The sequence below is a fragment of the Panthera uncia genome, unplaced genomic scaffold (genome assembly GCF_023721935.1).
Source record: "Panthera uncia isolate 11264 unplaced genomic scaffold, Puncia_PCG_1.0 HiC_scaffold_1423, whole genome shotgun sequence".
Lineage (NCBI taxonomy): Eukaryota > Metazoa > Chordata > Mammalia > Carnivora > Felidae > Panthera > Panthera uncia.
In genome coordinates this window covers 5,978-17,646 of record NW_026058056.1, presented here as the reverse complement: position 1 = coordinate 17,646, position 11,669 = coordinate 5,978, and the positions used below count along the sequence as shown (strand labels likewise).

At 64.8% G+C, this 11,669-nt stretch overlaps 1 protein-coding gene across 1 annotated transcript; it reads right to left on the bottom strand.

The window, feature by feature from the left end:
- Window positions 1–1,174: 1,174 nt before the first annotated feature.
- LOC125917041 (ADAMTS-like protein 5) lies at window positions 1,175–8,120 on the bottom strand. Its single transcript, XM_049623291.1, has 13 exons — window positions 7,928–8,120; window positions 6,764–7,083; window positions 6,294–6,489; window positions 6,093–6,184; window positions 5,788–5,848; window positions 5,527–5,635; window positions 4,084–4,211; window positions 3,712–3,823; window positions 3,275–3,361; window positions 2,969–3,132; window positions 2,629–2,827; window positions 2,484–2,555; window positions 1,175–2,150 (listed from the first exon to the last, which is right to left on the bottom strand). Exons 2-13 carry the CDS (start codon window positions 6,817–6,819, stop codon window positions 1,849–1,851), a joined length of 1,578 nt encoding a protein of 525 aa, XP_049479248.1. The 5' UTR covers window positions 6,820–7,083; window positions 7,928–8,120; the 3' UTR covers window positions 1,175–1,848.
- Window positions 8,121–11,669: the final 3,549 nt, after the last annotated feature.

Here is an 11,669-nt window from a genome sequence, read left to right as displayed (position 1 = left end):
CCCCCCCCCCCCCCCCCCCCCCCCCCCCCCCCCCCCCCCCGTCCCCGACATAGCCCACTCAGTGGCAGAGGTGCAGGGACAACCTCGGGCAGCCCTGACGGGCACAGAGGGGCCTTGGGTGTAGGTGCCAGTGTCAGGAAGCCAGAGTGTGGGGAGAGGTGTTGCTGAGGAAGGCTGGCACCCAGGGGAGAGGCGGGGCCCTCTGGGTGCCGGCATCACCAGGTGCCTAGCGTCCCTTCCTTTCCCGTCCTACCACCAGGGGGCGCCCAGGCCCCACACCACCCTCCAGCGCTGTGCCCCGTTTAACACGGGCGGAAGGGGGGCCCAGGGGGGCCCCAGCTTCAGTACTTGCCGCGGGGACGGGGACGGGGCCAGGTCTGGGACCCAGAGGCAGGGGAAGGAGTCCGAGGGATGCGGTTCCCATGCTCAGAGCTGCGAGGGGCTGAAAGGATACTCGCAGATGGGGAAACTGAGGCCCAGGGAGGGGCAGGGTCCGGCCACAGGTCACCTGCAAGGTCAGGCACTGAGCCTGAGACCCACAGTTGAGCGTCCTGTGTCCTAAAGGAAAACACAACGACGGACGGTACGGAAGACCAGACTGTCCCATCCAGGGAGAGAAGGTAAAGGGTGGCCCTTCCAGAGTGCCCCGAGAAGGTTTGTTGGGTGACACCCTCCAGGTACCTCCAATTCACACTTGGCCTAGGTCTGCCCTCCTGGCCCCAGAAGACTGATGAGTAGAACATATCCAGGAGAACACAGGAGGACAGGGACCGGGGCCCTGGGTGGCATGAGATGGCAGTGTGGCCCTCAGGGGGCGTGGGGAGGGGGCACTGGACCAGGAGGAGGAGGAGGAGGGCTGGGGTGCACGTGAGAGTGTGTGCACACACCGTGACAGCGTGACCGTGGGTCTGACTCCCAGCACATCCTGGAATTTCTGCAGCCGCGTATGTGTCACTGGGGTGTCCTCGTCGTAAAAGTGCTCGCAAAGATTAAATAGGGAGAAACAGGGATGGAGGGCAGTGTTGTCCGAAAGAAACCCAGCCAGGGGCATCTGGCCAGCTCAGTCGGGGGAGGATGTGATTCTAGGTCTCCGGGTTGTGGGTTCGGGCCCCACATCGGGCGTAGACATTATTTTAAAAATAAAATCAAAAGGAAGGAAGGAAGGAAGGAAGGAAGGAAGGAAGGGACAAAGGGATGAAGGGAGGAAGGAGGAGAAAAGGAAAAAAAGGAAAGGAAAGAAAGAAAGACCCAGCCAGACTTGCTGAGGCGCTCAAGATTATCTCCGAACTTCCTGGTGGCCGGGGCAAAAGGGGAAATGGGTACCTTCCAGTACCTGGGTAGGCGTGTCTTCTAGGGAGCATGTCTGTTGGAGACAGTGTCTCTGAACACATGAGGCGTACGTGTGTCAGTGAGAAGAGAGAGCACAGAGTGCCAGGGAGTTAAACAGCAGTGAACGTCCTGGTAACCAGGGCAAGAGGGGAAACTGCTCTATTCCAAGGTCTTGTTGGGCAGCCTTCCTCTGGGCCATGCCCGTTTGTGACAGTGTCTCTACGAAAGAGAGCATGGGGCAAAGCAAATGAAAGCAGACACAAAGTTTCTAAGTATAAGTCATCTATGAGCTTCCTGGCAGCCAGAGTGAGAGAGGAAATAAGAGCGTCTCTTCAGTGTGTCCTCCCTCACCAGCGCCTCCTGCTCATGACAGTGGATCTGACTGTGTGCAGGGACAGCTAAGCATGTGTAGTAGGCGGGAAGCCACTGGAAGCCGGGGCAAGACGGGAAATATGCTGAGTTTGAGCCCGGTCAGGCACGCCTCTGTTGCTGTAGGTGGCAGGGGCCCGGTCCCGCGGCTCAGGCGGGGCAGTGTCGGGCAGCCAGGCGCACGCGGCTGTCCTCGGCAGGGCTCCACGCTCGGGCGTAGCCAGCGTGGGGCAGCAGCAGTCGGTCCCGAGTGCCGTCAGGGCTGATGAGGCGCTGGACGGCCAGCAGGTACTCGCGATGGAGGTCCAGCCGCGGGCAGGGGCAGCGACCCAGGGCCCACACGTACTCCAGGGCCCGCAGTGGCGAGCGGTTCTTATAGATGAGCTGCACGCGAACCTCATAGCGCGTCTCCTGGGCCTGTTGGAGGCGGCTCAGCACTCGGGCCCTGAACACTGTGGGCAGGACTTTGCTGAGGCCGACTGGACACTCCACCCTGGGCACCCCCCCTCAGGTGCACCCCGTTGCCAGAGAAAGGAACCGGGGCCAGATGGAGCACTGGGGGTCCCTGGGGACTGTGGAGAGGGGCCTGGGATCAAGGAGGAGTCCAAGTTCAGATGAGGGCAAAGGGTCAGATCAAGGAGTCCCACTAGGGGCAGAAGGAGTCAAGTCGGAGTCAGGTCAAGGAGTCAAGGGTAGGGTCAGATCGCCATCAGGGGTCAGCAGGACAGGGCTGAAGTTCAGGTCAACCAGGAGTCAGGTAACGGTTGGGGTCAGGAGTCTCTCACCGAAGTCGCCGCCGCAATAGTGGAGCAGCCGGTGCGCGCGACCTCGAGTGTCTGGGCACGGGGAGCAGGGGTCTGTGGGGGGCGCACGGTGAGGGGCACGGACCTCAGCTGCCTGCTAGCTCCCACCGGGCCGTCCCCACCTCACCTGGGGCGGGGGGCGGGGTCCTCGGGGAAACGGCGGCTGGGGCCGCGGGGGCTTCAGCGGGTTGTGGTTCCACCTCCCGAGGCTGCGGCTGCCGCAGGGACCAGCCCAGGGCCTGCGCCTGCGCCTGGAAGGGGCCGTAGCGCTCCCGAGGGAGCCAGAACTCGAACTCGATGCCGGGGTTGGGCTCCTGCAGGAGGACCTGGAGGGGTGTCACGCCGAGGGAGCCGCACTCGGACCCGATGGCCCAGCTTCCCCCCTCCGGCCCCCGGCCCCCCGCCCCCATCCAGTAGCCAACCGCCCCCTCCATCTCCCAGCTGCCCCCGCAGAGCCTGGGCCGCACCTGCAGGAGCAGGTCTTGGGAGGTGGGCCCAGCCGCGCTCAGCGTCTCCTCTGGCCCCGCAGCGCGGGTGTAGACCACACGGGTGCCCGCCGCCTCGTAGGTCCCGGGTGGGCTGACCGCCCAGTTCCCGTTGAGCACGTAGCGCCCGTCGACCCCTATCAGCGCTGCAAGGGAAAGGTCAGCCCGGGCTCCGGGAACCGGGCCGTTCCGCCTCCCGCACCCCTTCCCCCCCAGCCGCAGCCGCAGCCTCCCCGGCTGTATCCGAGGCGGCCAGCAAGACGCCTCCCCCTTCGGGTCCTGCGATACCCAGGTGGTTGCGGCTCCGGTGGGCCACGCGGATGTGTCTGGCGCCCTCGGGGATCAAGGTCACGTTCCAGTACCCAGCGAAGGCACCTGGGCGGAAGGAAAGGAGGGCGTTGGGCGCGAGTGGGAGGGTATTTGAGGGATGAGTTGAGGATTAAATGAGATACTGCGGTAAGCAGGTTAGCCAGGGTCCTGGCACCTCCACAACGCTCGGTAAACTTTTGGAGGTAAGATTATTCTCGCTTAAGTGCAGCTGGGAAAGGGTTAAAACCCCATCTGTTCCGGGAAGGGCGGGGCCATCTGACAGTAACCAGTCAGAATGAAGAGAGGGAGGGGGCTGGGCCACGGACTGCCCAATCAGCTCGGGATTTCGCTTCCGGGCCCGAGGCTCGTTAAAGGGCCCGCTCTGGGCAAGCGGGTACGACGGGGAGGGCGGTCACCGGAGTCACGGAACACGCGCTGCACGAAAAGGCACGACTCGTTGGCGCCGCCGCAGCGGCCGCAGTGATCTTCGCGGGCGTCCGAGCCCAGCAAACCGTCACAGCCGGCGCTCTACAGGGGCGGGGAGGACGAGCGCGGCTTCGCGGACAGCCCCTGGCCTGGGACAGCCCTAGGAGGCGGGGCCGGGGGGGGGGGCCCAAGGGGAAAGGGGGGGGGGGGGGCCTGGCATGGGGGGGACACGGGGCGGGGTGGGTGCGGTGCTGGGGGCGGGGCTTGGAGAAGGGGGCGGGACCCGGGAGAGAAAGGAGTGGGGTCCGTGGCCAGGGCCTGGATGTGAGGTGGACGGGGGGCGGGGCCCGGCGAGGCCTTACGAGGCAGCGGCCGGCCACGCAGAGCCCCTGGGCCCCGGGGCTGCAGGGGGTGCCGTCCAGGACGCGGCCGAAGGTGTGGTAGAAGGCGTGCCCCTCGGCCAGGCAGTGAAGGTCGCACTGGTTGGGCGCTGGGGACAGAAGGAATTGTTGGGCCCGTCCAGGACGTCTGTCGGGGCTTCTGGCCTCCTCCCCCTCAGGCATGTGCGGCCCAGGGACTCAGCCAAAGCCACACTTGGAGGCTTTGGTTAGAGCCAGGATTGGAACTTAGGTGGCGTCTGCCTTCAGCTCCCAGACCCTCCCAGGCAAGTTCCCCGGGCAAGTACCCGGGGCCGACGCATGCATGCATTCCTGTCAAGCCCTAACATTAGGGAGCCCATTGTTCATACTTGCAAACGTTCACAGAGCACCTACTACTTTCCCGACACCGACACCGTTCCAGGCTCTGGGGTATGGCAGTGGGCAGAAGTCACTCAGCACACGGGCCCTGCACCCGGCATGTGCCCAATAAAAAGTGCCCAGTGCTGGAGCACCTGGGTGGCTCACTCCGGCTCAGGTCATGATCTCACAGTTTGCGAGTTCGGGCCCCGCACTGGGCTCTCTGCGGTGGGCACAGAGCTGGCTTTGAATCCTCGGTCCCCCCCTCTCTCTGCCCCTTCCTCTCTCTCTCTCTCAAAAATAAATAAACATTGGGAGAAAAAGAATTTTAAAAAAGGAGTATTCAGTACTGACTGAATGCAGAGCAGCTGGGTGTGTCACTGGCCCTCCCCCGGACTCAGTTTCCCGGCTGCCTGGCAGTGGGGCACAGTGGACAGTCTGGTCACAGGCTCAAGCTCACAGCCGCAGGGATCCGTGCTCCTCCTGGCTCCCACTTCTCTGAGCCTGGCTGGCAGACCCTGCCTGGCACAGAGCCCAAGCTGGCCTTGGAGGGCCTCTGGGGGGGGGGGGTGGGGGGGGGATCATGGCAAATTTCCTCTAATTCTTAGGGGGGGAAAAACACACAAAAAACCAAAACACCCACGAGGCTGACCGATGGAATCTTCTCCATTGTCAGCTTTTCTTATCTGTATCTGCTTCCACTATGGTGTCTAAAGCTGTCTGTTTCCCTTAAATGCGGAGGCACACTGCCCCGGGCACACAGTTACATAACTTGCTATTTTCAGCTAAACGCGGCGACAGTTCCTGCCACCGGGATAAGTTTGAGAACTGTTGGCCTCTGGATACGGCTCCACGCAAATCCTCAGGCTGTGTTCAACCCCGTGCAGAACGAACCCTGCCTCCCTGTGCTGCTTCATACCTCACACCTGCTTTCCCCTCCACTTCAACTCCTATGCATCCTTCAAAGCCCCAGTGCTGATGTTCTCTTGCAATCCTCCGGTCGTCTTTCTTTCTCAGCAGCCCCTTCGCCCTGCCTCCTGTGGACCAACAGGAGGCAAGGCTACTCACCACCGTAGAAGGGCACCCACTGGTAAGTCTTCTGGGTGCCTAGGATGGGGTGGCCATTGTAGAGGGCACACTGGAGGTCTCGGAATGGAATGGCCCCTGGGGGACAGTCCTGAGGACAAAGATGGGTAGGTCCGAGGCTGGGAGAGCCCCAGGGGAGCCCAGAGAGCCTGGCAGGGCGGCAGGTGTATTTGGGGGGCACGAGTGGGGAAGCAGGAAGTCTTCAAGGTGCACCCGAGGGCCCCGGAGGCGGACAGAACTTACCGGCAAATGGCAGTGGCGGTACTCATGGGTGTCTCCCCAGCATGTGTCTAACCCGGGAAGCCTACAAGGAACAAGAGGGCCAGAGTGTGGTCGGGACCCCCAGTAACCCTCTTTCCAGAGCTGGCCTGCCCACCCTTGGGCCCGGCCGCCCCCACCCACATTCCAGCCGGATCAGTGGGATTAGAAGGCACAGCATGTGTGGGCAGGCAGAGGGTGCGGCCAGCAGTGGGGCGGGCTGGCGGGAGAGGAGGGGCAGGCACCCCCCTCCCACCCCACCCTGCTAAGCCCCAGCTTTCTGCGCTCACCAGATGCAGCGGCGGCTGCGCACAGAGACACCCCGCCCACAAGAGCTGGAACAGCGACTCCAGGAACCCCAGGGGGTCCACTCACCTGGACCCTACTTGGGGAGAGAGAGGCACCATCGGCCTGGAGACAAGCCAGTGGCCCCCACACCGCCGGCCAGGTCCCCAAGCCCACTGGCTCCCTGGACTCGTGTCCCCCCTTACCTGGGCACTGCCCCCTAAACCACAGTTCAGGAGGGTCCACAGCAGAAGCAGGTTCTGGAGGGGGCGGGGTGTTGGGGAGCAGAGAGGGCGTGGCAGTGGGGGCGCCAGCAGGCCGGGGTCGGAACCCCAGCTCTGTGCCCACTGGCTGTGTGATTTGGGGCAGTCATTTAACCTCTCTGGGCCTCTGTTCTTGTCTCTGAAAAGTGGGGTAATAACAGGGCCCCCGTTACAGGAAAATCTGAGGGGTCCGTCAGACCAGATAAGAAAAGCAGGCTGCACAGAGCCTGGTGAGGGGGAGGGAGAGCTCAAAGAATTATCTGCTTTTATTGCTATTGTTTGTCGTCTGATTACATGCACACAGCAAGTGCTTAATCTGTGTCTGATTACGGAAGGAATCATTCCAGGACAGTGCACAGAAATCTCCAGTGTCGGGACCCCATCACCACTCTCCCCACCGTCAACGCGTCTACCTTTCTGTGTGGCCAAGGGCCAGCCACTCCACATCCCCAGGCCTCAGTTTCCCCATCTGTACAATGGGGATCAGCTGGTCTCAGTCCAGCGCTGAATGAGGGACTGCGGAGAAGGTGCGGCTGTCGGGGCTGGCTCGGGGGCTGAGTCCCGGGCAGAAGCCCCCTGGCTGCACCTGGGCCTCCAGGGCCACCTCGGCTCCCAGACCTGTGGTGGCAGGGAGCCCCTGGATTGGGGGTCACAAGGCGGGTTGACCTGGCCCCAGTCCAGCCGGTGCCCCGTGACCTCATGTGCAGAGGGTGTGGGCTCCACCAAGGGCAGCCTGCAGAGGAAAAGGAGCCACTGACGAGGGTAGTGCAGGAAAGAGGGAGGCCTCTGGGGGTGAGTGGACTGGGGGGGTAGACTTGTCTCCCAGGGCCTCAGTTTCCCCATCTGTCAGAGAAAGGGTGAAGTCCCTTGCCATCCACACCCTCCTCGTGACCATGGCATTGCCAGAGAAAGGCGGAGGGAAGCGGCCACCCCGTGAGTCCTTTCTCAGGCCAGGGCCAGGGTGCCCAAAGGACTGAAAGAGCCAGCTGGAGTTCTCCAGCCCTGAGTTTCAGGGCCGTGGTCCTGTACCAGTGGACTCTGGACCCTCTCCAGCCTCAGTTTCCCTGGTTCTCAGGCGCTGACATTCGGACCTGGGGCATCAGGCGCTGGGACGCATGGTGGCCCCGGGTGCTGAGAACCTTGGGGACCACTGGGCAGGGCCCTTCTCTGCCCAGAGCTGTGTAGCCGGCTCTATCTGTGCCCCTCTGAACCCCGAGTCCGGGCTGGCCTTGGAGAGCTGAGATGGGGGGGTGGCCTTTCCACACGCAGCCCCCTCCCACCACACGCACCAAGCGCTAGCCCCTGGGGTGGGAGTCCAAACCCGGTGCTAGAAGCGCCATTTTTCCCAGAGAACCCTCCCCGAGGAGCATGACACATCCCGTTTTGGCCGCGCCCCAGCCTGCAGGTGTGATCCCGGAGCAAGCCGCACCTCTAGGCCTCAGTTTCCCCAGGAGGGGGCGGGGATGAGCTCTCTCCCACCCTGGGATCGCTGCCAGGCCAGCCCCTCACCGGCCCGGGCCCGGCGACGGGGAGGAGACGCCGGCCGGGATTGTGGGGGGATAGGAAGAGGGACTTACCGGCTACGGAGAGCCCAGGCGGCACGTCCCGGCTCCCCGGGCGGCCGCAGGACAGGCGGAAGCGGCGGGGCCCGCGGGGAGGGGCGGGGGGAGCCAGGAGCAGCCCCTCCCACCCGGCCTCCCAGGGCGCGCCCAGGCCGGGGTCCGGCGGAGGGGCAGCCCCGTGCGCCCTCGCGCGGCGGTTGCGCGCCTCGGCGCGGATCTACGGCAGGGGACTGCCCCGCGCGGGCGCCGGCGCCGGCGCCTCAGACCACGGCCTGGTGTTCCAGAGTCCGTATCCCGGTGACCTTGGAAAGCCCCGGGGCGGGGGAGACGTGAGGGAACCGACCGCCTCTACCCCCCCCCACCCCCACCCACCCCGGGGCTGCTATTCCGGGCGTCGCGCTCAGGGCTCGGGAATGTGCGAGAACCGAGGTGGCCCTGCCGTGGTTCCGGGAGTCCGGGACGCTGTCCCGTTTCCACCGACGCCTAGATCGCGTCCCCGCGAGGGTCCCCATTCCCGGTCAGTACCTCCCTCCCCTGGTCCTTCCCCCGAAGCCTCCCTCAACGTTACCCTACTGAGGAACCCGCGCGCCCGGTTGCAATCCTGAGGCTCCCACTCCGGGTCCTGGCCACCCCAGAGCAGGGCCCCAATGCACTGGGAGAAGCTCAGCTCGAGGGGCCGGGCGTGGGGGGCGGAGAGCCCCCTTCCAGCCCCTCCAGGAGCATTCCCGGGCACTGCTGTCACCAGAGGACGTGCCCCACCCTGCCTTCCGCCCTCCCAGGCTGAGCAGCGATTTGGAACCAGACCCTCTCGAGCAGGGGTGTGCCCCCGCCCCATGACTTATTTTCCCATCGGGACAGTGGGGTCCGCAGAGTTCCTCACCGAGACATTTCCAAGTGGACCTCAGCTCTTTCCGGGGACTGGCAAGGACAGGGTCCCCCTAGGGCTCCTCATCACCCCCGCCTTTCCCAGCTTAGCATGGGCACACTGACCCCTCACCCTGCCCACGCAGGGAGGCAGCAAGGGCCCTGGGCTCACCCCTCCCCTGCCTCCTTGCTGTTGCCCATGAGGCTTCCTGACAGGTTCGAGAAGATGGGGCCACTGAGGGGTCGATGAACGGCCTGCCCCCCTGGTCGCTGGGCAAGCCCATGCTCAGCTTGATTGCCCCCCCTCCTGGAAGCCGGCTGTGGGGTGTCTGGCCCTGACCACAGGGACGGGGGTGCCGGTCCAGCTCTGTCTGCCCACCAGCCTGGAGGGGCTCAGGGCAGGGCCGCTCAAGGCCATCTGTTCAGGCAGTGTTTACTGAGCATGTACTATGCACAGGGGGAGCCAGGAACAGCCCTGCTAACCAGGCAATCCTGCCTCTTGTTCAGGACACAGAGAAGTGTCCCAGGCCCCCTGCAGGTGGGGTTGGAGGGAGGCCCTCGCCCAAGAGGTGATCACCAGGAGGAGGGGGCAGCCCAGGCAGAGGAAACAGCGCGTGCAGAGCCCCGGAGGCTAGAATGAGAGAAAAAGGGACAGTCAGGAGGGCGGGAGGGGGGGGGGGGGGGGAGGTCAGAGAGGGGCCAAGGGGTGGAGGTCAGGGCGGTGGGAGTCGTGCCCTAATTTGGGAGAAGCCACCCCTGGCTGCTGTGGGGGCAGGAAAGCAGCGAAGAGGCAGCCGCCTCCTGCGGGGACCGGGGTTGTGCGGCCCTGCAGCGTGGAGGTGGGGAGGGGGCGCGCAGCTGTCGGGGAGTGGAGCTTATAGGCTCCCGCAGGAGCCCCGTCGGGAAGAGGTGAGGCGGGAGCTTGGCCGGAGCTGCCTGGAAGGGAGGTGCCCATTTGCTGCGGGAGGGTGGGAGTGGGGAGGGCAGGTCCAGAGGTCACTTCCGGATGGGTGTGGGGGGACACGTCTGGGGGTCAACCAAGAAGAGGCTGGAAGAGCAGGGGCTGTGTCCTGCAGGACGTGTGGGCGTCCTTGGCACGGCGGGATGTCTAGAGTCACGGATGAGGTCACGGGGCGTGAGCGAGGACTGAACGGAGACTGGGGCCTGCGTCCGGGGGGCCGGGGGGGGGGGGGGGGGGGGGGGGCGGTGCTAGGGGCCGAGGGACAGGGAGCCTCTGGGCGGAAGGAGGGCGGACCGGTGGATCAGCGCTGCCGGAGGCGCTCAGTGACTCGGTGAGGTGAAGCGTGGTTGGAGGGGGGCTGAGAGAGGACAGCAGGAGTGGGGGTGGGGGGCGCCTACGGCGGGCGTGAGCTGGGGCCCGGGGCCCGGCGGGCGTCGAAAGTAAATCGGGTTTGGTCCCGCAGCTCCCCCTAGTGGACAAGCGCCCTGCCTCGGAGGTGCGTCTTCGCTCCGCGGCGCGCACACAGCAGTCCCCGAGGCCCGCAGGGAGGGTACGCAGCAGGTGCTTGGCCCTGCACGGGGGCCTAGCGCCTGGGGAGATGCCGCTCACGGCGCCGGGTGGGGATGGGGTGCAGATACGGTGTCCTGGGCCCGCGCCCCTGCCCCTGCTCCCCCGGGCCCCAGCCTCCCGCCTCTGCGCTCCGGCGGCCGCCCGGCCGGACTCGGCAGATTCCCAGGGAAGGAGGCCAAGAGCTCGGGCGGGAACCTCGCGCAGGTGGAGGGGTGGCCGCGAGGTTCAGCCTCCAGGTGCGGCGGCATCTCGGCCCCTCCCCCGCCCCTCCCGGTGCCCCGGCCTCGACCTCCAATAGGGGGGCAGTCCGTGCGGTCCCTCACCCTGAGCTCTAGCCCGGGCCGTCCCTGAGGCAGAGGGGACACCGGTCCTGCGGATGTGGGTCGGCTGGGCTCTGCTACCTCTGAGGCCTTGTGACCTTGTGGCTTAGGAAGTGCCCAGGAGCGGCCCTCGTGGCCTCCTGGTGCACCCCCCCCCCCAACTCCCCGTGGCCTCCTGTGATCCCTCGGGCCTGGCCACGTGGTCCCCAGGGCACTTCAGCCTCCTGCGGAGATGGGGTGGGGGGGTTCCTGCCACCCGCGCTCCAGAACTCTGGGTCTCTGGAGCGCCCCGAGATGAATCCTCACCCCATTCAATGGGTCGGGACACTGAGGTGTGGAGGGACCGAGCTGCACGCAGCAGGGTCTCCACATCTGAATGGGTGAGGGAGTGGCGGGAGGGGGGCTTGGGGACACTGGAGGCAGGACCTGGAGAGCAAGGGGAGCTGGACAGGAGCGTGAGGGAGAGGGTGTTCCCAGCAAAGGCCAGGTGGCTGGGGGCCCAGGGCGAGGACGCCTGGCGGGGAGGCCTGTGCAGCTGGATGGGGTGGCGGTGGGGGCGGGGGGGGGGGAGGGAGGTTACTCACACATGGCCTGTCGTCTAAGGTGTTCGCCTCAAATCAAGAAAGTTACGCACGATGTGGTGCCATTTACGGAAGAGAATATCCCTGGTACATAAACTCTGACAGGAAGCGGAAAGGAATAAACCCCGCCTGTCGCCCACGATGATCTCCGGGCAGGGTTACGGGTGACTGCGTTCCTGCTTCTGATTCTGTTTTCTTTAAGAGCGTTTTTATTTCAGGGGCGCCCGGGGGGCTCAGTCGGTTGAGCATCCAACTTCGGCTCAGGTCATGATCTCAGGGTTCGTGGGTTCGAGCCCCGCGGTCAGCGCGGAGCCCGCTTCGGACCCTCTGTCCCCCTCTGTCTCTCTGCCCCACCCCCGCTCGTGCCCCCCTCTCTCCAAGATAAATAAAAACACTTAAAAAGGTTTTTTAAAAAGAGAAGTTCTATTTTGGAATAATTTTACATTTATAGAAAGTTGCAA